At 47.4% G+C, this 24445-nt stretch overlaps 1 protein-coding gene across 2 annotated transcripts; it reads left to right on the forward strand.

Moving 5' to 3' along the window:
• The first annotated feature begins 311 nt into the window (after positions 1–311).
• SPP2 (secreted phosphoprotein 2) lies at positions 312–22983 on the forward strand. Of its 2 annotated transcripts, XM_039859949.1 has the most exons (8): positions 313–494; positions 592–716; positions 7346–7468; positions 8586–8693; positions 13354–13408; positions 14146–14196; positions 16393–16488; positions 22882–22983. In XM_039859949.1, exons 1-7 carry the CDS (start codon positions 428–430, stop codon positions 16476–16478), a joined length of 615 nt encoding a protein of 204 aa, XP_039715883.1. In that variant the 5' UTR covers positions 313–427; the 3' UTR covers positions 16479–16488; positions 22882–22983. The 2 variants fall into 2 exon arrangements, with proteins under 2 accessions (XP_039715884.1, XP_039715883.1); XM_039859950.1 differs by lacking the exon at positions 14146–14196 and having other exon boundaries at positions 312–494.
• The last annotated feature ends 1462 nt before the right edge of the window (positions 22984–24445 follow it).

The following is a 24445-nucleotide window of genomic DNA, read 5'->3' on the forward strand; positions in this document are numbered from 1 at the left end:
TTTCATAAACAGTCGATTGCAAGATCTTTAGGAACACGAGCGGGAACTAACAGACAGCAAAAATTAATCATTTTGTTGAAAAGAAAATTAAAATGGAGAGAATTCAGCTGTACGTGAGGATAAACTTAAGACCGAGGAAAAACAAACTGTGCTCAGGAGTCCCCGAGTCTCTCAATATCTTTGCCGTGGGCTAAAGTCCCATGTCGAGGTCAAAACTTCAAACTTGGCCTCAAACTGGCATGCGTCCACAGGAAAGGGCCCCAGTAAACATTTGCCGTGGGATCAATCGTTTCTGGTAAAGCTGCAGACTGCGCCAGAGAGAGCAAAGCAGGTCACATTGGCTGAAGACCTGCCTCAGGAGGACCTGTCACCCCCGAGCGCACAGGTGCAGTCTCCCTGGCTCTGAACTACACTCACTCTTCCCAGAATGGAGCAGGTAGTGCTGAGGATGGTGCTAGTGTTTGTCCTTGGAACACACCGCTGGCCCTGCACAGGTAAGGGACTCAACGACAAGGCCCCCGCCCTCAACCCACGTCGCCGTCCCTCCTCGTGAACCCGGGCTCACTGTGCCCCGTGTGCTTGTGTGTCCAGCTTTCCCGGTGTATGACTACGACCTGTCCTCCCTGCGGGAAGCGCTCAACGCCTCTGTGGCCAAGGTGAACTCTCAGGCCCTGAGCCCGTACCTGTTCCGGGCGTTCAGAAGCTCCCTCAGAAGAGTAAGTAGACATGCTCCCTTCGCCATGAATCCGCCCTGCCTTCCGGCTTGCTTTCCCTTTGGTTTGTTTGTTGGGTGCACTTTTTAATTTATTTTTCCAGTGTAAACCGATGACAGCTAGTCGTCTCCTTTATAGATTTTTTTTTTTTTTTTTGGGCAGAGAAAGGATTTCATTTCCATTCTTGTCGTAAGGCCCTCCAAGCTCCTTTGGAGGCCTGATTCTTCTGCCATATTCTTCCCTCTGGCCCCATTTCCCGTTGCCAGATGTTTCTCCTCGCGCATCCTGCGTTTACAGCCAAAGTCCCCGTGGTTCCTCTTGAGATGCTTTATTAAGAACTACTCGTTTATTAGAAATGAGGCTTTTTTCAGTTCGGCAGTTCTGCTTCTAATATTTCTAGGAAATAAATTCTGGCTTTTGAGCTAAAGAAATCCACCCTCCTTTGTCAATTTAGCAATAGTCTGTTTCCTGTTCACTTTGGGAAACGGAAAGATGGATTTTCTTGAGCTTCCAGTGACTCCATCTGTGACAGGCGAAGAAAGAGACGCAGAACTATCCTTCAAAGGAAGTGGGAAGTGTAGACAGCTAGTCGCCTCCCCGTCCAGATCTCCAGGCGTTTTTACCGCCTAATGGCTCCAGCAGTGAGGGGCAGAAACGCCCTCAAAATGCCCTCAAGCTAGTTCAGGTCAAGACGGGAGGTAGGGATGTTCTATTAAGTGACAGGTCCTACAGATGGAAAATCTGTGTGGCCGGCCACGTGGGACGGGAGCAGGGGCCTGGCCAGGAGCCCCTGTCCGAGGCCCGGGGGTCAGTGCTTTCTCTGTCTGCCAGCTCACGTCGCCCGTCCCGGCCGGGTGCCACCTTAGCTAGCACTTACCTCGCTCCCTCTCTCACTGCGAAGAACACCTGGCTCGTGTCTCCAAATACAGCACGTTCATCACGACCCTTTGCTGCAGAAAATGGCTCAGCGTCCAATTTCCAGAGTCCTAGGAAATTAATTGAATTTTATGATTGGGTCATACATAGATCCTGAGGATGGTGGGCTTTCGTTAGGTGCCCAGCCCATAACCAGGCCATCGTGGTTCGGAGTGGGGCCTGGGCATTGTGGTGTGGCGGCAATGTGACATGCCAGCGGTCGGCTGCCAAGCCGAGGTGTGACTTTTTTTCTCGCAGATATGGGGCCAGATAGAGAACGCCATTCCTTGAGTCCTGCCGTATTGGTTTCTGTCTTTTGCATTTCACGAAATCCACTTGCGGTGTGGATAAATCAGCGTCCTCTTGCGGAGCTGGCAGATGAATAGTTCAAATTTACAATTGTAATTTAGCCAGTGCTCACCAAGGAAGAAATTGAGTAGTTAATTAAATGAATAAGAACAAGAGGATAGGTCCTGGGAGAGCCCATTACCGACACCTTGGCAGTCTGGCCCGGGAGGTGAGCTGGTGCGAGGCATCACCACCCAGGCCACGTTCCAGCTCGTGTGCCGCCTTGGCACCGCAGACCGGAGCCCGGATACACGTGCACCTGCAAATAAACACACTTAGGTAGGCGTGCGCGTGAGCCTTAATGAGCGTGTCCATACAAGAGAGCTCTCCGCCTGGCGTGTGCTGCTGGTCTAGCGGGAAGCCTGCCTCGTCTCGCTCCTCTCCGGCCTTTTCCGATCTCAGGCGACGTTCACCAGGCTCCTACTATGCACACTTCGTTTCCTCGCCTTTCAGAAGGAAAACTCCTTTGATCTCTCCCCGTGACATGTCTTTTCTCTTAGGAGCGGGTCGCACTTGCTCTACGGTACATAGTAGTCATGTATTTTACAAACGCTCTAAAAATGGCCCCAAATACACAGTTCCCTCCACACGAGTAGCTGCGAGAGACACACTCAGAGGCAGCAGAGTCCTCAGGAGAGAGATGAAGGCAGAGATCTCTGGCTCTTGGAAGAAGAAATGCAAATCGGCATGAAAAATGTTCCATCCCCCGATAGCCAAACAAATCAGAATTAAAATAACATGGCGAAATGGAAAAGTAACGTGAAAAAGAACTCACACTTGCACGAGAGAGCGTAATTAGGGAAATTTATCTCTGGGAAGCGATTCGGAAATGCGCGTTAAGCATATTTATAAGCACGTTAAATAAAGACATAACTTTCGATGGCATAGTTTCACTTCTAGGAATACGTCCAAAGGAGTCACGTGGTTTAGTCATGTTTATAGACGTGCGGGAGTTCGGGGGCAGAGTTCAGTGGCCTTAGGGCGAAGGGTCGGCCCTGCTACTTTATTCCTGAGCTTGCTGAGTCAGCCCGCCGGCTCCAACCCCACTGCACAGCAGACTCACCCGGGAGCTTGAAATGCTCCCTACGTCGGGAGCGGCGGTGCCTGGTTACATATCTGTCTCCCAGGGCAGGGCTCGTATTCCTACCTGTTTGTCCTCCGGGTCCTTCTACTCTGTGGCCCACTGGGTCTTACCTGTGAACCGGGATCAAATTCTCTTGCTATTGGTTTTAATTTACTTACCTCTCGGGCGCCACCTGTGAAAAAGGATGAGGAAAAATGAGGCAGCGTGACTTCGGCAACGACGGTTTCCTCGCTCCGCTGTAGCCGTCAGGGTCACTCCGACTGTTCCCTCAGGGGACACCAGCGGACAAAGGAAAGGTGGACATAGGCCTCGTGCCGAGGACAGGAAGAGAAGCGGACGGACCAGGCTGTGCTTTCGTAGAGCTCAGATTCCACCGGGCAGAGAGAGAGAGAGAGAAGGGCGAGGGGGCAGGGAGAAGGGAGAAAGGTGCCCGGTTACGCACACGAATGAAGCGACTTCAGAGACCGGGAGACACTGCACAGGACACAGATCACGTAGGCGGACGAATGGGCTGGGGCTGGGACAGCCGTCCGATGGGGCGGAAGTGTCCTTACGTGAGCTAAGACTCACCCAGTGACAAGAACGTCCAGTGAGGAGAAGACCACTGGGAGGCCCCTGATGGACCACGAGAGAGAGTCTGGCTAGAACCAAGTGAGCAGAGCTGAGGGCAGAGAAATGGGCCTGAGCTGGGAGAGTGGGCAGCCGCTGGCGGGGGCCGGGACGGCTTCAAACAAAGGAAGGCCTTGAAGGTCTTTGCATGTGTGGAAGATCTCTGGAGTTGCCGTGTGGGGTGGGCTGCGAGGGAAGAATCCGAGACAGCGCCCTCAGGAAGCCAGCAGCGATGAAAGGCAGCTGAGCCTCACGTGGGAGCAGGGAGCGGGGGGTGGGTGGGCTCGGGGACATTTGGGGGCAAAGTCACGGAGGCTTTGGGGCTCTTTGTGTCTATGCCCACTTCTGTCCATTTTTCCTTTCATATTCTTTGCGTTTCTTGCTTTTTGGCTTTCTAAATTATTCTTTATTTGCTATAGTTGATCTGATCTTTACTTTTTATCCAATAATAAGAGATTAACTTGAAAAACCTAAATCACGTGTTAGTTAGGCTTCACCAGATAGAACCGATAGAGTGTATATTCTATCATCTATCTATCTATCTATCTATCTATCTATCTATCTATCTATCTATCTATCTATCTATCCATCTATCTATTTATCTATCTATTATCTATCTTCCATCTACTTATCTATCTGAGAGTGTTTGTTTGATTGACTGACTTGGCAGGCCAGTAGGCTGGAGACCCAGGGAAGTGTTTTAGTTCAAATCTCAAAGGTCATCTACTGGTAGAATTCCTCTTTGCTTGAGGGAGGTCAGTTTTTGTTCTATTCAGGCTTTCAACTGATTGGACGAGGCCCACCCAAATTATGGCGGGTAATCTGCCTTACTCTAGCTCCACTAATTTAAACGTTAATCTCATCCAAAAACACTTTCACAGAAATATCCACAATCATGTTTGACCAAATATCTGGGCACTGTAGCCCAGTCATGATGACACATAAAATTAAGCATTACGACCATCAAAAAAGAACTGTTATGGGTCTTTCATTGCTTATATGTTTTTATTTCTCTTTGAAATAAAGAACCGAAACCTGCTCACTATGAAAAGTCAGAAAGTACAACAAAAAAGAAACGCTAAAAGTAACATCCATTATCCATTCCTCTGAGATACTCACCATGAATATGTCAGAGGATACCTTTCGGTCTCTTCATCTGTAGGTATAAAATCTATCTTTTAAGGAAAACAGGACTGTACTGAACACCAATTGTAAAGTACTATGATTCGTTTCAGCAGCCATGCTGGGTTTGGGATTTTCTCCAGCTGATTCCTTTTTGCTGAGCAGTTGCTTCGTTCTACCTTTTTTCAAACAACACAGAGCAGAAATTCACTGGCCCAATGTGAGTCCAAATGAAAAAGCGAAGCTATTAGGCTTTTGAAATCTATTTTAGAAAAAGTGCTTGAAAGTGCTTAAAGATGCAAAAATAGTTTGCAGAATCATCTTATAGTTCAATAAAATGATCTCAAAAACTCAGTTTCAGTTTTTTAAGCTCAGCTTTGGGGTCGCTGTTCGCTTTCATCGAATCGCTCTAAGGGAAATTCCTGAAGCGTGATCAAAGCTGAAGAGCTGAAAACGCTCTCCTGCTTGTGGGAGAACTTCTTATTTTTTATGAGGTTCAGATTTAATATTCAGTCTTCTAAAATTATACACGCACGTGGGAGTAACTGATGGCGAGGTTGTCTTTGTCCTACTTGTTTTCAGAAAACTCCACTTGTCCTGTGTCCTCACTCCTCATTTTGTCTTAGAAAGAGACATGACAACCCCCTTCTTGAGCATGGAGTTTGCCACTTATTTCCTAAACACATGCCCATTATTCCCACCCATAAGTGGTCTGCGCTTCTCACGGAATGTTGTCACCGACTCTCTCCTCGCTGGGCAGTAGGGTGAATGTGTCACTGCCTGAGATTTGCCAAGAGGTGAGCTGATGAACTCGAGGAAAGAGGTTTTGGAGCCTGGCGGGGGGGTGTTGTCGGTACTGGACCACGGCGGGCTCCCACCTGGTCCCCCTGTCGCTATCTTGTCCCTGCCCCAATGTGTTCTTGAAGCAGCCGTGGTGACTCAGCTCTGATCTCTTAAAACCCTCCGAGGACTTCTCATTGCAGTGAGAATGAACTCTATACATCTTACGGGCTGCAATATCGTAAGTTGCCTGGCACAGCCGCCTCTGCCACGCCCACCTTTGCCACGCCGTGCGTGATTCTGCACACCTGCCTCTGCCACCCCACGCATGCTTCTCGTCTTGCCCATTCTGCTCCGGCCACACCAGCCACTTTCCTTCTGCCACGAGACGCTGCCTCTGCTTCTCCTCACATGTGAGCTTTTACCTAGCCTTTAAGTCTCAGCTGAAACACACCTTCCTCAGGAGGATTCCTCTGGCACGTTCTCTAGAGTAGCCGCTTCCTCCCGGCCACCCCCGTTAGCATATTGTTCTTCATAGCACCATAATCTTCTGGAATGATCTCATTTGGTTTCCTTACTGTGTTCATTGTGGGGCACCCCCACTAGGATCTAAGCTGCCTGGAGCCTTTCCCGCTCTGCCTCTCGTGCTGGGCACACAGTGGGCGCTCAGTAAGTCACGAGGCTTCCGTGTCATCAGAACGCCACAGGTTCATTGGGAAGCATCCCATCCTTGGAGGAAGGGAGTTGAACATCGAGTAAAGTCATTCATAAATCAGAACCGATGAAGCAGGAAGAGGGGCTGGGTAACACTGGACCGCAGAGATATACTTACCACTTAATGACTTATGAAAGGAATTAAGAGATTCTGAAGCATTCTTTTAGGAAAAAGATACTTAAAAATACATAGAGTTGATTCTCATTCGTGGATGTTATATTCTGTGAGGTCGCTGTGAGGACTGGCTTCATAAATCCTGAATGCTTGCTTCTACGGGAATAACAGTGAGGTTCCTGCAAGTCTCCGGGCACGATATTTTCATCAAGTGGTCAAAATATAACCATGTCTTATGTGTGTTTCTGTTTAAAGACACCTTATTTATTAGCATTGAACTCACAACCAGCAGCACTGCAATTCATGCCTGACAAAGCTTATGTGACACATGGATTTTCTCCATAAGACACGTCATAGCCTTTTGCACGTAGAAACACTAGATAGCACTTCGGCAGTCACTACGCTCGGGGGCCATTTTAAACAGAAAATCACAGCACAAAAAGCAAAAAGCATGGCACACACGGGACCCTGAAAATGACCCTTGACCACATACAGCGTGAAAGCCGAAACCAGAAGGCAGAGTGTCACCTTATTTGAACTCAGTTAGGAACCTGTGCATCGAGTGACAAGGTTTTGCCATTCTGTGTGTGTCCATGAATGACCATGAAGAGACCTCAAGAATTGAAATTTGGGGTTACAAATAAATTTTAGCTAGTAGGCAGCATGGAACTTGCGAAAAATGAGGATCAATTGTAAACGTAAGTCATTAGATGCGACGCTTCCCTTGGAGGCAGGACATGAACATTCCGGTTCCATCTTCTCCCTGAAGCTTTGTGTGCCTTTGGTAAAAAGCACCTTTTCCTCTGGGCTTCGGCATGAGGGAGGGCATGGAACCAGGCGACTGGTTGCTTTATTGGTGGATGAGTCAATAACGTTTTCTCATCACACAGCATCGTGAACTTCAGAAACACATCGATGGCAAACTGATGCTTTGTTTTCCTGAAGGTCAATGTCCTGGATGAGGACAGCTTGAGCATGGACCTAGAATTCAGCATTCGAGAGACGACGTGCAGGAGCAGTTCTGGAGAGGACCCTGCTACCTGTGACTTCCAGAGGGGCTATTACATGGTAAGCGTGCTGGGAAAAGCCGCCATGCCAGAAACCTACGCGAGGAAGCGCCTCGTCTACTTCCGTGACCTGTTTCCAAGTCACACCGAGAGCTGGACCACTGGCTGGGGTGTGGCCACACTGGAGGCACCGACCGTGTCCGCCCTGTGTTGCCTGGGTGGGGACAGTGTGGCCCAGTGGTTGCAGACTCGAGCTCTGGGGTCCTGAGTGATCCCGGCAAATTATTTAACCCCTATTGCTTCAGTTTCTTGCTCTTTAAAATGGGGATGATGATGGCTCCAGGCAAAATGAATACAAAGAGGCTGACACCAAAGAAAAGTCCCAGAGACATTTCAAATTCTACTTTCAATAGTTTAAAACATCAGCTATGAGATTCGCATTATTTTGTGGTCGAGTGCTGTGTAATATCTGTCTCCCCCACTAGCTCCGGCTCACTGGGGTCGGGAATGTGGTATATTCAGTTTTCTATCCCCAGTGACCAGAACACGGTCCGATGCTCGGTCAGCACCCACCCACGGGCGGCACCGTCAGCCCAGCATTTGCTTCCCGAGGTGTTTGCGTTCCGATGTGTGAGTTCTGGGGTTTTGTCACACTATCTTACACTATCAGCTTGATTATGTCAGGGTTGCTTCCCGATGATGTAAATCCTGAAAAGAAATCCTTTGTTTTGTTATTTGTTTCATGAAACTTTCCTCTGTGACTGGTTTACAAAGGACCCAAGTGTCAATAAGCGTCTGTTTCTCATGAAATCTGAGGCTGAAGAAGAGGAAAGCAGAGTCCTTTGAGTTCTTTCCATTTCTTTCTTTCTTTTTATTTTATTTTATTTTTTTTTTTGAGCGGGAAAGGAGTCAGCACAGCCCGCTCACTGCTCATGAAGAGAGTGCTTGCTTTCCCTGGGGACTTGTAGCAAACACCTAAGGGATATTTAAATATTTCATTTGTTTCTGCTTAAGGTCTGGAGAAATTTTCATTTTGGAAAAAGCGAAATGCCTCTGTGAGTTTTTCCTTTCTGTCTGCACCATTTTGTCAGGCCCCACAGGACCGCCTGATTTCTCGAGCGGGTCCTAACCTTTCTGTGGGCTGCTGGAGATGTGACTCATTGTTTTGCATTTTCCAGCCAGCAGCTGTTTGCAGAAGCACTGTGCGGATGTCTGCCCAGCGGGTGCAGGACGTGTGGGTTTACTGCCGCTGGTCCTCCAGCTCCGAGTCTAACAGCAGTGAAGAGGTATGACCAGGGGCTTGATATCCTCCAGGACAGCCCCCCTTAGGGTCTGTGTGTCTGTGACAAGCAGACTGGTGTGACAGAGTAGCCAGAACCTCTCCCGGCCGTGGGCGAGCGTAGCGATGCTTCCTCACTTTGAATCCTCTAAGATCTTCCTTTCGACATTCCTTACTTCCTCCCGCGTGTTCTCCCTCTCCCTCTCTCTCTCCCTCCCTCCCTCTCTCTCCCTCCTCCTCTCCCCTCTAGTTCTCTCTCGATCCCTCACCTCCCCACACCCAGATTAGGAAAACAGCTTAAGGTACCAATTAGCAAACCTTCAAAGTTTTAGATCTAGGCATGTAGCTCGATGCCACTGTGGTTTGCTGGAAAACTAAGAGGGGCATTTTTGGACCCATGTTCAAAACTCTTTGCCTTCAACTTCATGATCTGTAGCTTCTTCATCTGTTAAATGCCAGGACCAAGGCCACCTGCTAGGCTGTTGAGAGAACTGAGTTGGTGAATATGACAGACCTGCGCTAGCATCCTCAGATAACAGATGGGCAGTGAATGGCAGGACATGTCTTGCCTCTTTCAATGAAAATGATTTGTGATAATTCTATAAAATTAATAAGAGTTACGTTTCTGACTTGAAATTGTATTACATATTTATTTGTCTGTCTGTTCGTTGTTTGTCTGCTTTTCTTACTAGAAGGTCTGGCTCATGAGGGCGGGGCTTATTTTTTTGTTGGTCTAGAACGGCGTTTGATTCGGGCTAGGTGTTTGGTAAGCGCTTGTTGAATGAATATAAAAAACCGAGGAGGGGATGGTCAGGAGTCCAATAGAAGGAGGAGGGAGCCTCTTGACTCTAGGGATCGAAATGTAACCGTTAAGTTATTCGTTTATTCATAACGGGGTAATATTCTCGACAGGTATTTTAAAAATGTTTTTTACCATTATACAGCCAAATCTGTCCAAGGACACCTTTCCCTACCCATATTTTTATTTCATTTTTCAAGATTTAAGTCTGTAGTGAAAATTACATTAAAAGAGCATACAATTTCAACTTCGAGAATTACACATAAAAGTTACTATCCTATATTATTAACATATCCACATTTTAAATATTTTATATGGAAGCCCATTTTATTTTTTAAATGTATTTTTCAGTTACAGTTGACATACAATATTATATGAGTTTCAGGTGGAAACATAGTGACTAGACATTTGCATAACTCATGAAGTGATCACCCCATAAGTCTAGTATTCTGGAAGCCCACTTTAGAATCGGGAAGTAATAAATCTAGAGTCCCCTGTTACAGGGGACAGGGTTATCAGTGCAGGGGGAACTTTGCACAGGCTGCTAGGACCTTCTTCACACGAAGTGAAGAACATAACCAATTGCTTGATCTCGTCCACACTGGCAACTTTGGAGGATCAACCCCCAAGTGATTTCCGGGGTGCTCTCCCCAGGATCCAATTTTCTTGGTCCCAAGGCATATATGAAGGGCCTCCTTTTCTAGATGCCATTAAAATATCTAGAAGGTCAGATGTGGTTCACAGCTAACGCATTCGCATGCCCATTACTCAGCTAGCCCAGATAGGACAAGGACCTAGCGTGTCATTTCAGAAGCATTTTGTTGGTACTGATTTTGTGGTTTCTATGGGAAAAGCTCGGGAGGCAGTGAGGAGCAAGGCAAACATAGTCCTGGGCCTGTGGCATTTATAGATGAGCCTGAGTGATGTCTGCTAAGCCAGGGCAAGCATTTGGGAGCACGTAGGAGAGGACAGAATATTGTGTGGGGGGCAGGGGTGCTTTCCTGGAACACCAAAGTTCAAACTGAGAACTAGAGGGTGGTGGATGTCAGGACAGAGGGGACGAGGGGAGGTGGGGGGGAGGAATTCCAAGCACGAGGGAGTTCGCTAAAGTGTGAGAAGCTGGCGGTTGAAATGAACAGAAACCCATTATGACTGGAATGAGCAAATTACAGAGAGAGGCGTAGGGGTGAGCCTGGAGAGGATGACGGACAGCTCAAGATAAGCTTCATGGGTCATGTCGAGCACCACTGGTTGATCCTAATGGCAAAAGGGCTTTGAAGGGTTCTAATTAGGTCAGTAGCGGAATAGGTGAAGGGTAGATGGGAACTAGGCAGGAGCGGATGGGGACGCTAGTAGGACAGGGGCAAGACAGTGCTGACTGGGGCCAGGAGTCAGGAGTGAACGTTGAAAGAAATGGATTCTGGTTCATTCTATGACCTTTAACGCAATTGGAATTAATTTAATAAAGGGTTCACTCAATGAACTCCTCTGCCACGTCCGATTTGGGAAGTTGATTCTGGGCAACCCATAAATCTATTGCAACTTTCTCATTGCAATGTGAAGGCCACTCGCTGTTCTTCCAATCCCAAATTTTTGAAGAAGACTCTGACATGAAGTTAAGTTAGCCCCCGAAGCAAACAAGATTTTAGCATAAACTCTCAGGTCACTTTTTATCAGCGATCAGGAGTTCATAAAGAATGGTGCGCAAATTAATGCAAATGATTTCTGAAATTAAAGAATTCTGCAATTCATAAGAATGAGAAGAAAGCAGAAGGAGATTGAAGGTAAATCCTGGAAACCCGAAAACAGATTTCTTACAAGAAACAGAAAACAAATTAGAAAATAGTCGTTAACCATTTTCAGTGAAATAAATGGTGACTCTACAAACACAAAAGACAGTAGATGGGTGAATTCCAACGCAGAACAAATACATTATTGTTGGAAGTCAAAAATAGAAGAAATAAAACTGAAAAAAAAAAAATCCCCGAGTCATGAAAATAAAGATCATTTGAAAAACGTGCAAAATATAGAAGAATTTCCAGGAAAAGGCATACAATGTAAAGAGAGATGTAAGTCATGCAGAATAAGACAAAAAAGTCAAATGACGGTGAGTAGGGATTTAGATTAAATGGAAAACATCCGGTAAAGACATAATGAGAGAAATCGTCTTGAACGTAAGAAACTTGGATTTTCCACTACGTAATTTTAAAAGGCATAAAAGCTATAAAGAAATTTGAGAAAATAAATTTCTGAATTGGCTAATAGTCTCCTCTCCTTAACCAAATAGATCTTTGAATTATGGGTAGTGAGTATTTTTTTTTTCATTTTGAAGGAGGAATGTGTAGAGGAGAAAAGGTTTCTATAGAGTGCACGAACTCTCAGGCAACCACGTGACGCCGCAGTCACCACCAAGAGCGCCATCCTAACACCCGTAGGTTGATGATTGAACTTGACTTTAGATGAATCCTTCTGAATTGGAGTGGGTAGGGTTTCAGTCAAGAGACCCCAAAACAGTTCAAAAGGGAGAACCTGAGGAAGAATAACTGAACAGAAATTCTGCGCTCAGGGTGGGAGAGGTGCCAAGTATTTCATTTATTTACTGCCTTCCATTTTAAGAGATGGAAATTTGACCACAGGTAGCCCACGCCCAAACGGGACAATGCCCTGCATCACATTCCCAGAAAGGCAGGGAAGCGTTGGCTGATGGACAACTCGGTTTAGGACCCTTCGGCACTGTCTGGGCCCCATTCATTTTCTTCTTCTCCTTGTCCCTGTCCCTCTCCTCCTCCCTCCCCCTCCCCTCCTTCTCTACCTCCCTCTCTTATTGCAGGTGACTTTTCTTTCTGTTTGCAGCAGGAAGCAAGATTAAGGGCGACACCAGGCTCATATTCTCTAAACTTAGGAGGAAGAGGGAGGGTTTCTCTCTAGTTCCGGCTGGAGATATGTCTCGGCATTACTCCCATGGGCCTGACCTAGACACGTGTCCCTATTATTTTTTAAATAACACTTTTATTGAGACATAATTCCGTACCATAAAAGTCACCCTTTTAATGTGTGCGGTTCAGGGGTTTTAGTGTATTCATCATGTTGTACAACGGTCATCACGATATGAATCCAGAACTTTTCATCATCTCTGAAAGAAACTTCATACCCATTCGCAGTCATTCTCTGCTCCCCATCCTTCCGGCTCCTGGCAACCACTCATCTACTTTCTGTGTCTATAAATTTGCCTCTTCCGGACGTTTCATATAACTAGAATCATACAACCTATGTTCTTCTGTGGCTGGCTTATTTCACCTAGCATCATCGGAGGTCCATGAAGCGTGTGTCAATACTTCGTTCCTTCATATTATTGAATAGTATTCCAACATATAGATGCTCTACGTTTGATTTATCCATTTATTAGTCAATCGACTTTTCGGTTATTTCCCTTTTTAACTATTGTAAATAATGAGCATTCAAGTGCAAGTTTTTGTGTGCACATATATTTTTATGTAATCTTTCACCTAACTGAACACATATGAAGACTTCATAGAAAATTCCAAATTCTGACCTAAACACAGTCTGTTTGCAAGTCCATAGAACAAGCTTCCATCATTCTGGTCCACAGTATCTGGGGGTAATTCTGAGTCTAGTGGAAAGCGTTTTAGTTAATTTAAACTTCATGTAAATTGCTTTTCGCCATGTGCTCTTAGACATACATGCTCGATATCATATACAGTTATTTAATATCATATATTGCCTTATTTTATTAAAAATGAATTACATGATACATCAACGTCCTCCAGCGTCCTTTGCCTTTTTTACAGTGTCTTTCCTTTTTCTCTCTTTCATGTACCGATACGTACTGGTGCCTAAATTAACGTAGATGGTTTTTGGAGATATACTGGGATCTTCCAGATGGAGAAACAGTTATCTACTCGGTAAGTTGAGATCTGTTCTTTTTAATGTTTTTCTCTCGAGACAACTTCCTATGAAACTTTCTGTTAGTGAGTCATTTAAAACTATATCTATACACAACCTTCGAACAATTACAGTAATTACATAAAATAAACATTTCCTTTTATTCCTGTTTTTTTTTTTTTTTCTTAACATTAGATGATAGCGATACAACTTCCCATTTAGGTGTCCCTTTATATCTGCACAGAGCTTTTCCATATATGATTTCATTTGATGGCCCGACGTCTCTGTCGAACAGGCAAGGGAGATGTTGGTTTTGACCTTAAGAGGGTTTCTAAGCTTAAATGCGCTTGCTCCCTCCTGGATGCACAGCCTGAGGTACAGGGTCGAGGTATGCACTACCCTGTAGCTGGCAGTTCTGGATGAAACATCATCTGACTGGCTGAGACTGAGTTCGGTAATTCTCCAGCCATGTGGCCAGAGCTCTGTGAGCCTTGGATGGGGGAGGAGGGCTCTCTTTTCTTTCCTTCTGTCACCTCTTTTGAAGTGGGATTGGTTAATGTTCTGTGTGAGGCTCAAGAGCCATTTTTTTTTTGTTGTTCCCAAGGCTTTTTCCTATTGGTGCTGACGATGGCAAAACCCTGGTGACCTCCCACTGCCTCCCTTGCTTACGAGGCATATATGGGGCATCAGTAATAGAATCACAGAACATTCTGGAAGTGGGTGGAGGGGCCTTGCCTTATAACTGGCTGTGTTGCAGGTCTCGTTCCTGACATACCCAGAAATGAGCAGTTTCATGAACGATCCCTTGGTAAGTGGTCCTGCTTTCTTCAGGACAGAAACAGGCTCTGCTTCATGAAGCCATTTCTTAGGAGATAAATCCCTGAAATACAAACTATTTTAAGTGAAAACAGAAAAATAGTACAATACTGCATAAACCCGCTTTGCAAATTATTTAAAAAGGTAATCTTGAGGTGTTAAAATGCACTTAAGAGTTGCCAGGAATCAAAGGGTCACCTCCGGCTCTGGACGTCGGCACTGACCTCTTCCCCTGCTCCGCTTGGGTGTTTTCTGCGTAGCCCACACCCTTTCGATCTCTTCTTTGCCCTCCATCCTCTACTGGACTTTGTGGTGAGCAGAGGAATTGAACGGTTAATTAGCTTCTCCCTTTTACAGATCAGTTTCTTCATTTAATCTTTGTGATAGCTCTGTCAACCAGGTGTGTCACCTGCTCATAGAGAAGAAATGACTACTAACGCGTGGCATTAATTGTATAGACAAAATGCTCACTCTGCACTACCTGCTTGACTCGGTTTCTCCTTCAGCCTTCGCCATCATCCTATGAGGCGCCACCAGCTTCCTCCCCATCCTGCAGAAGAGCAAACTGAGGCTCCGTGGGGTTCTGTAACTTGTCAGAGGCCACATGGCCAGCATAGGACTTTGATCCAGTTAGTGAGTGGCAGAGATAGGACTTTGATATAGATCTGTCAGACACTAAAGCCTCGATTTTTTCCATGCTGCTTTCCAGAAGAATTGTGAAATTCACCTTATGTTCAGAGATCTCTAGTACCATGAATAACACAGATTAAAATGCCATCGAGTTCAGCGTCTGGTCCTCATTAGAGATCCTCCAGTTCATTTGAAGTGCTAGGGCTTACGATCTGAGGCTTGATTAAAAAGTAATGCCCAAGTTTTCAACCTTTTCTAAATTGTCACTCGGGAGAATATACAGTTATTCCAACGATGTGAACACTGTTGAACATTTTTTGAACATTTCTTTTGGAGTTGCCTCCAGAATCTATAGCCCATTCTTTTGAATCTCTGTAGTGTTGGAAAATATTTGCCATTAAATTTGATTTTGGAAATACCCAAAAGATATTTAGAAAGAGATCTGATTAATCAAATCGATAAGTAACTTGGGTACATTAGTTATTTATCGCTGTGTCAAATTACCTCAGCTTAAATCAACAAAAGTTTATTATCTCACAGTTTTTGAGAGTTAGGAACCCAGAAGCGGCTTCGCTGGGTGTTTCTGGCTCAGGGTCTCTAATAAGGTTTGCGACAAGATGTTGACTGAGGCCGCGATCTCAATCGAAGGCCTGCCTGGCGCGGAAGAATTCACTTCCGAGGTTACACGGTTGTTGGCAGGTGTCAGTTCTTCATGGGCTGTTGGACTGAGGACTTCCGTTTCTCATCATATGGGCCATCCCACAGGGCTGTCTGAATGTCCTTGAAAGGTGACAGCTGGCTTTCCACAGATAAAATTACCACACACACACACACACACAGAGAGAGAGAAAGAGAGAGAAAGAGAGAGAGAGAGTAAGCACAGAGCACCCAAGACAAAAGGCATAGTCTTTTATTACCAATTTTGGAAGTGATATTCCATCGCTTCCGCATTATTTTATTAATCACACAGACCAACTCTGGTTCAGTGTGGGAGGGAAATACCCAAGAGTGTGAATATTTGGAGGCCATCTTGGAGGCAGGCTACCACATTGGAAAAATACCACATAAAATAATGTGACTGATCCTTTTTGTATGTCTCAGGAGCAAATTCCAGAGCCAAATTCTAAATAAACATTTTTTGGCCTCAAAAGCATCACTGATGCAGATGTGCAGCTATCTCAGAGACTGCTTTGAACATGACATCTTAATTCAATTCAACAAATCTCTGTGACAAGCACTGGGAAGACCCACAGAGGACTGAAAGATACATGTGACCGTCCCCGTGCTTGAGGGCTTGCGGTGGTGGCCGAGACGGATCGCACGTGGTAACAGAGTAGAGAGAAGTAAGCGTTGGGTGTGGCTGTAACACCACGCAGGGGAGAGTGTAGCAGAGCTTGACATGGGAGACGAAGTTGCCACGTCCTCGGGTGTTCTTGTGGCAGTACACGTTCTGGTTGTGCCTGTCACAATCCTTCACATTGATTTGTAGCCACGTGGTCCATGTCGTCTTAGATCTTGATGTGATTGACAGAACCTACACATCCTTTTCTATTTTTAGAGATCATGAGAAGGGTCTTTCCTCCCGGAAACGGAAGGCACTCAAACCAGTGGCACAGAGCGAGACTAAACACGGGCTTCGAGTAACGGCCTCGAGGTAAGGGGACACGGGACAAAAACATGTGTATTTACGTGGAGTGACCGCCTCCAGACTGCTGGCCCACACCTCCGAACGTCCGTGCCTCTCCACCCCCCACGGCTCTCTCCTCCCAGATCCTGCTTCCCAGCTGTCTCTTCGCTCTCGCGCCCTCAATCTTCCTCCCGTGGCTTTCGTATTTGTCGCCATCGACGTGGTCAAGGCTCCCTGCTTCGGGAGCAAACAGATGACAGATAACAAACGGAACAGCCCTCCCCTCGGGGCCGCCTCCCCTCCCAGCAGCTGCCCCTACCACCCGACCTCTGCTCAGCCTCTGGAGGCCGCTGTGGTCTAGGTTCCTGATACACCTCCTCACCCGCCTTCCCTTTTCTGTCTTTGTGCAAACTGGGTTTGAATCCTTCAGGTCTGTGACATCTGATCTGCCTTCCTTTTCTTAATCAATAATTTAAATCCTGGCGACCGTTTATATCATCTCTTAGCCGCATTCTTTCCTTCCTCTGTAGAGAACTCTGTCATCTCTTCCATTTGCCTGGCTTTGTCACTGACGTGAAATTATTTCCAAACGTACATCTCTTGCCATGCTCCACCTGGGATCCAGGCCCTGATGTCAGCTGCCCACTAGGCGCAGTTGCTGTGGCCACCCCTGGGAGTGACCACAACGCCACCAGCCTCCTCTCCAGCTCTTTCTAATTTGAAGGTATCACCCTTCACCTAACTTCTCACACGCTCAAAATGCTGGAGCATCACTGCTTCTCCTTTCCACCCGTCTCCTTCCGACATCGCCAGGTGTTCGGTCTCCCTGGTTTGGCCCACGCTTTTCCTCTGGCAATGGCCCAACCCTCCATGACCATCGCCGCGAGCTGTCGCTTGACCTCTTGCCTCTGGTCGTGGTCTCACACCATCCACCTCGCACGCTGTCCTCAGGTGTATCTGGAAATACAGAGGAGACTCTGGTCCTTCTTCTCGCTGGCCCCACATGCTCGCTTCACTTCTGGGGTAGAGCCGGGGTGTACCAAAGGCAGACCTTGAGCCAAGAGGAAGAGCAGCGTCTCGGCCCCAGGGCTGTGGGGAGGTGGAAACTCAGCCCTGGTTTTCCAGACCCCCACTGAGCGTCACTGAGTCTCTCATGGGTATAGAAATTCTTAGTTATTAGGGATTGGAGCAAACGTAGCAATGTAGTTTTGAAGGCTCCTAAGTGGTAAAGGGACATCAGAAAGGACACACTTAAAAAGAATCTTCGGAGGTATCACTTCACGTTCAGCACACACACACACACACACACACACACACACACACACCGTGCGTTAATAAGAGAGCTTGAGCTTTTGTGGGTTTTGCAGCTGCCATAGCACTGTATGCTTTAAGGAAAAAGTCTGGACTCCCTAGCGTGGCCCACGAAAACCTTGGTGACCTGGCCCTGCCCGGGCCCCTAGCTTCCTTCTCGAAGGTCTGCTGTTTTACTGGCTAATTCCTCCTCCCCATCCAGGTCTCACTCAGCTCAGTGGCGCCTCCCAAGTCGGAAGTGCGTCCCTTTGCGGGCCTCCCTAAGTCCTAATCACAGGGCGCTACCCTCGCCGGTCTCCTCTCTGCCCCACCTGTCCCCACCAGACGGCCTGGACTCGGGGCTCGGGGAACTTCCCACACCATCAGCTCCCAGTTCCCTGCACAGAGCGTGGCACACAGCAAGCACACAGGAAGTTGTTTTTTTTTTTTTTTTTGAGTGAATGATAAAATCCTTCACTTTGGATTTTTGAGATCTTTGTATCCACCCCTCCCCCAAACCAGCTAAACATAGTGTAATTAATTTTTAACTGCCGGAATTTAAAAGAAATCAACTGACTTTTTTACTAAAATAGAAGGAAAATTTGTCAGTGAGGTCATACTGGATGAAAGATGCAAATGGTAGGCTTTCTTTTGAATCTATGCGCACCCTAAAAATAAAAACCAGCTTCGTACCGAGATCAAGAAACGACTCATTATGAAAAAACGGACTCATCATATTCCTTTTTCATAAACTTAAATTATTTCTTTTTTTTTTTTTTTTTTTTTTGGTTTACAGAGCATCCTTAAGGGTAAAAAACAGACTTCTCAATGGATTGGATGTATTTCGTTTGTGAATTGTAAGCCTATATGGGGCATGAACACATATATGTATCACAATATGTATTTGTGGTCTGGTGTCTATAAAAACCGATCACATCAAAAATGTCTCTTTAAAGGCAGCCTAGACAGAAGGGTGAAGGCTGCCACCTGGCCTGGCCACTGACTGTGACTTCGGTCCTGCCTGTGTCCCCACCCTCCCGTGACCTTCAGCAGGGCAAGTGTCCGCACTGTGCTCCCAAGTTTCCTATAAGGACAGCAGGGGCTGGCAAGGCCAGCGCAGGGGTCCGGCGGGGAGGCGGGGCTGCGGGGCTGGGGTAGGCAGGCCTGGCTGCCGGCTGCTCTGCCACTTACGAGCGGGGACAGTGATCCAGCCCCTTAACCTCTCGGGCTCTGTTTCTTCAAAGGTTTATTATTATTATTATTATTATTATTATTATTATTATTAATTTTACTTGTTTTTGTCTCTACTGGACCACGCACTCCTGGGGGATGCTTTACCTTGTTATTCCTATTAATCATTTTAGTTTAACGAGAAGAATATGATTAATGATGTCTACTTTAAATTATTGATAATATCTTTTGTTTCACAATGCTAAAAATAGTGTCTAGAACGTAATAAGGTTCAGTCAGGTTGGAAGGAAGGCAGGCACGAAGTCAGGGTGGCTTCATCCTGGGAGTGACATGTTCCCCGTGGCGAGCTTCCTGGAGGAGGAGACTTTGGCTCGTGTACCCCGGAATCCTCAGAGCCTGGCTCCGTTTCTGGAACAAAACAGGAGCTGAGTAAGTGATTTTGTAGTTTAATACGCGCTGTTCCAGGATTCCTTCAGGTTGCTAGGAGGTCATTTTGCACAGCGAGGTGGCTAGTGGAAGTGACTATTTAAACAAAGAGCTCTGGATTGGTTTTCTTATTTGCTATTCTAAGGTAGGAAGCATGGCACGTCAGGTCCCAGCTCTCACGTCGCAAAGACTCTGTTTGAGGGTCTCGCGCTTTCTTGACTTTTACGGCTGGAATAGTCCAGACATTTTAGTTTCGTAGTGGCCGGAAGACCGCAAGCCACGCCGAGTGCCCCCAAAGCACAGCAGCGTGAGTGATGCGTTCTCCTTCAGGTTGGTTGTCAGTTAGTACAGACTTCTCGGACTCTTCCGCCCGAGAGCCAGGAAGGAAGCGATTCTCAGCGAGGCCCGTCGTCAATCGCTGCATGGTGAAGAGAACCGGAGTCGTGATTTTAACGATTTGTTCGACGCATGTTCACCGAATGCCCGGTTCGTGCCTGTCCCCTGCACCGGTGAAGATCAGAACTCCCAAGGGGCCTGGGTCTGTGTGGACCCTGCACGCACTTTGATAACGTAAATCTTGCAACGGTCCCGATGATGCTGTGGCATTGTTACCTCTGTTTCGAAGATGGGGAAGCTGGGGCATTGCTCTCAGGGGCGGTGTGGGCGCTGGGATGTAGCTCTGTGATGTTTGTCTGTCTCCGAGGCCCTCCTTTCCTTGCTGGTGAGGCTCTACCCCATGACAACATCTCCGTGTCTGGAAAATGGCACGAGAGGGCAAAGCGAGGGTGGTTTGTTGAAGGTGTTATGTGTCGGGTGAGGCTCGGTGTATAGTTGCCGTCTAGAAGGCAAAGCTTTTCCTCGGCCGGAAGTGTTAACGACATACGTACCTATCATCGCCTTCGTGGGAAGGGCGACTTCAAAACACTGGGCCTCTTAACGAGCTTGCTGATTTCCATGCCAGGTGTCAGACCCGTTCCTGACTTCTTGTCACGATCCCCCATGATCACCCACCTAGTGGGGGAGCCAGACCCCCCACATGAGATAGAGAAGCCCCAGCCGGTGCTCAGGACGGGGGTGGAAACCTGGCTGTGCGAGACTCTGTTCCCCGACCCTGTGCTCTGAGGCTTGCTCACGGCCCATGCCTGCCGACTACGCCACCGAGTGCAGGCCCTTCTCGTCACCGCGCTGTTCTACAGAGTCGCTGCAAAGCCTCGTTAGTGAACACCGACGGCCCATCGCTGCTCCTACGGGAGATACAGGGGGAGGTTCCCGGCGGCCTCTGGTCACAATTTACGTGAGTTTCTGTTTAAAGACACCTCATTTAATATATGTAGTTGATTTATTAATGTCGAAAGCGCTGCCACCAGCACGTAGCTCAGGCCTGAACGAAGCTCGTCTCCACGCGTTTTCTCCACGGGGCGCCTCGCGGCCTTTTGTACCTGAAACCCTGGGGACCATTTTAAACAGCAAAACCGCCAACGAAGGGGACGAAAGTACAAAAACGGGGGCACTAAGCGGACTGCAAGAAGGACACCGGTTTGCAGAATGTCGTCACTCTGCCCCACTTCAGCCGGGACACACGCGTGTTAGAAGACGCAGCATTTTCTTCTCTCTGAGCTCGTCCCGGAATGAATGTGCAAGCGCCGGGGGCACCGATTCGGGGTGACGGAGAACTGTTAGTGACTCGGCGACTTTCTGAGAATACCGAGGATCTCCGCACAGCGGGTCCCGACCCCCGGTTTATCCCGAGCTCCTCCCCAATCTCTCTCGTGTCCTGCTGATCGGGACTTTAAAGAAAAGCCGTCTGCACTTGCCGCCTCCAGTCCCTGTCAGCCCTGGCCGTCCCTGCTCTGCATCCGCTCCCATGCCGCCTCCTGGGCACTGTCTCCCCCTCTTCCCGCCGAGACACACGGCCGCATGCGACGCCGACGACAGCTCCCTTCTTTCCTGGAAGCCTCTGGCCTCCGAGGCTTTGCGTCCCCAGCCAAGACGTCCCTCTGCCCCTCACGGACCTCTCCTCTCCTCCCGCTCCCTGGCAGCGATGCGCCCCCAGCTCCGGCTGCGTCTCTCTCTCCACTCACCGTCCCCCGTCTCCAGGTGACCCCCGGCACCCCCGGGACTTTGATGCCCGCCTGTCTGGGGGTGGCACCGACCTCTACTTTCACTGGCTTCTAGGCTAGAGCTCGATTAGGGGCGGGGTGCCACATACCGCCATCGGCTCTTCTGCCGCATGCTCCAAGGACAATTCTTCCCTTCCCAACCTATTCCAACTCACCTTCCCGGGTACCCAGACCCCAAACAAAGCCATCCCGGCCCTCGTCCCTGGCCTCAGCCGACCAGCCGCCGAGTTCTGCTAGCCCTTCCTCTGGGATGTTTCCAGCTCCGCGCCCTCCTCTTCATGGCCCGGCCTCCTCATCCTCTCTAGCCTGCTGAGGTCGGCATCTTCCCGACAGTCTCATCTTGGCCCCCTCGAAGTCACCTCTGCCCTGTCGCCAGAGCACGTTAACACCAGTCCTCACAGGTCAAGGCCCTGCCCACCCGGAGGGAGGAGTCTAGACTCCCCAGCGAGTGAGACAGTTAGAGCGGGGCCCTCCTCACACGGGCGTGGTCCCTGTCTGTGTCCCCTGCTCTCTCTCCTCTGCTTCACATGGGGGAGTCACATGGCTGACTAATCCTCCGGTCCCCCGGTCTGGGGCTGACCCACATTGCCAGGTCCCCGCCCCCAGCCCACCTGCAGAGTCTAGCCGACCCGTCTTCTCCAGGCATCCTCCTCCATGGGGCTCCGTACACATGGGCCTCCCTGCAGTTGCATTTGATGTACTGTACTCGACTGTCTTCCCACTGGTTCGTGATTCCCTCCCTCAATCCCTCCCTTCCTCCCTCCTTTCCTTCCTTCCTTCCTTCCTTCCTTCCTTCCTTCCTTCTTTTCCATTCTCCCTCCTTTTCTTCCTTCCTCCCTTCCTTCCCTCCTTCTTCCCTTCCCTTTGGAGATCAGGGCTGTATCTTACTGATCTTTGTAACCCCGCAATAGACACTCAATGCAGACATGTTCATTGAGCGGATGGATGGATGAAAGCATGACTATCCCTACCTCCAGCTGCCCGTCCTCGGATGACCACAGCTGAGGCCACCTGACTCCTTTACTGGCTTGACCGGTCCCGTCCTCTCGCCCTCCCACCAGCTGGCTCAGGTCGACTCGAGTCCCAGCGCCTGGCCGTAGCCTTTCTTCAGGGCCTCTCGGGCCCTTCCCTTTCTGAGACTGATCTTCCTTTCTGGGGCCACGTCTCTGTGTCCTGGACCCAGATCACCGCCTCTCCTCCCCATGGATGTCTCTCACCCCCTTTTTATTTGCTGTTCAAGGAGCTGGCCGTGTTGCCTAGTCGCTCTGGTGTCTGGTGCCATCTTGGATTCCTCGTTGAACGGCGCCCAGGAATCTGGGTCCTGCGGCTCTACCGCAGAAATGTGAATCGCACACCGCAAGGTCTAACCTCTTCTCTTTCTCTCTCTTAACAGCAAAATGCGTTGGAAGGAACAGAAGTTCCAGTGAAGAAAGAGTCGTAATTTTCCCTTTGATCCGTTCCAGTCCTTAATAAATGTCTTACTTTTCCTCTTTCATTGCCTGATTTTTTTAAAAAAAAAATAGGAATCACTAACAAATTTTAAATAAGAAGCTCATATCATGAGATTAGCATTAGCTAAGAATTTTAGGAGTGAAGACTCACAAAGCGGCCATGTTTAGCGCAATGATGTCAAATGGATGTTTTAGATCGATAGTCATTGATCGTAAAATCTTTTTTTCTTAAAAAAGAAATCAGTCCCAGGTGGCTCAGTGTCAAAGAGTGTCTTTCCTTTTGTGACTAATTTTAATTTTTAAAAGAAATTATCTGGTGAGTAAGAGATGAGAAGCCAGCCTCTCCCCACCCACCAAAATGCTGTCCTTGCTTGTTTAGCTTTGGATGTCTCAGTGTAGGAAATCGATAGCCAAAGCTGGCTTTTTGTCAAAGCAGACACCGCCAGGAAAGTACCCAAGAACTGAGGTCTGTGTCCCCAAGCCACACGCTTAGAACTTTGCTCCAATCTGGTGCCATACCTGGAGCCAGGACTTTAAGTGGCCAGCCCGCTGCAATTGGAAGATGTGAGAATCACCACATTGGAAGGCGGTCAGTCCCTCAGCAGCGAGGCTGAAGCCCACATCACTTTCTACGGTTTTCCACAAAGATGTCGGGAGTCCTTGAGAACTCCTTTCTGGATGGTGATACAGTAAGACGTTACAGGTCATTTGCACTTTGATTTAGATTTGGCTATTTATTCCCGCTCTATTTATGACAGCTTTTAAATGTCTGACACGGCTAGTGACCTCACTCCCCGTTGTCCATAAGTTTTAGAACTTTCCTGGATAGTCCCAAAAATGCTTATTTTATTTTGACTTTAAGATCAATTTGTCAAGTTACGAAAAAAAAATTATGTTGGTATTTTAAATCGAATTAGTTATTTAAAATTTGTAGATTTATTTAGAAAACATCTTTAGACTTTTGAGTTTTGCTCTATAGGATATGACTTTGGGTGGCGAACATACAAAGCAATATACAGATGATGTGTTGTAGAATCGTACACTAGAAAGCTATATAATTTTATTAACCAATGGCACCCCAATCAATTTAATAAAATAAAAAAAAATAAGATATACATTTCCATTTACTGAAGACTTCTTTTATGTCCCTTAACAGAGTTTAAGAGGTGTGTGTGTGTGTGTGTGTGTGTGTGTGTGTGTGTGTGTGTGTGTTTGGCATAGTTCTTTTAAAATTTATTTACTAGTATATACTGGTATATTATTTTTGTTGTCATAAATGAGATCCTTTGTTATTATGTCTTATAATATAAAGCTAATATATATAAGGTTTTTGGCCTGTCTTCCTACTAAATTCTCATATTGTTTTTAATAGGTTTTCAGCTGATATTCTAGCGTAGTCCATGGATATGTATAACTTTTGCAAATAATATTAATTTTGCCTTCTCCTCCTCAGTTTTCGAATGTCACATCTTTCTTTTTCCTATTTTTTTTTTAAAATATATTCCA

The sequence above is a fragment of the Pteropus medius genome, unplaced genomic scaffold (genome assembly GCF_902729225.1).
Source record: "Pteropus medius unplaced genomic scaffold, Ma_sr-lr_union100, whole genome shotgun sequence".
Classification (NCBI taxonomy): Eukaryota; Metazoa; Chordata; class Mammalia; order Chiroptera; family Pteropodidae; genus Pteropus; species Pteropus medius.

Excerpts from the sequence above, each read along its gene's own strand:
- SPP2 (XM_039859949.1), top strand. The coding sequence starts at position 428 with ATGGAGCAGGTAGTGCTGAGGATGGTGCTAGTGTTTGTCCTTGGAACA. Across the intron at positions 7,469-8,585 it reads TCCAGAGGGGCTATTACATG|CCAGCAGCTGTTTGCAGAAG; the intron begins GTAAGCGTGCTG and ends TGCATTTTCCAG. Across the intron at positions 13,409-14,145 it reads GAGAAACAGTTATCTACTCG|GTCTCGTTCCTGACATACCC; the intron begins GTAAGTTGAGAT and ends GCTGTGTTGCAG.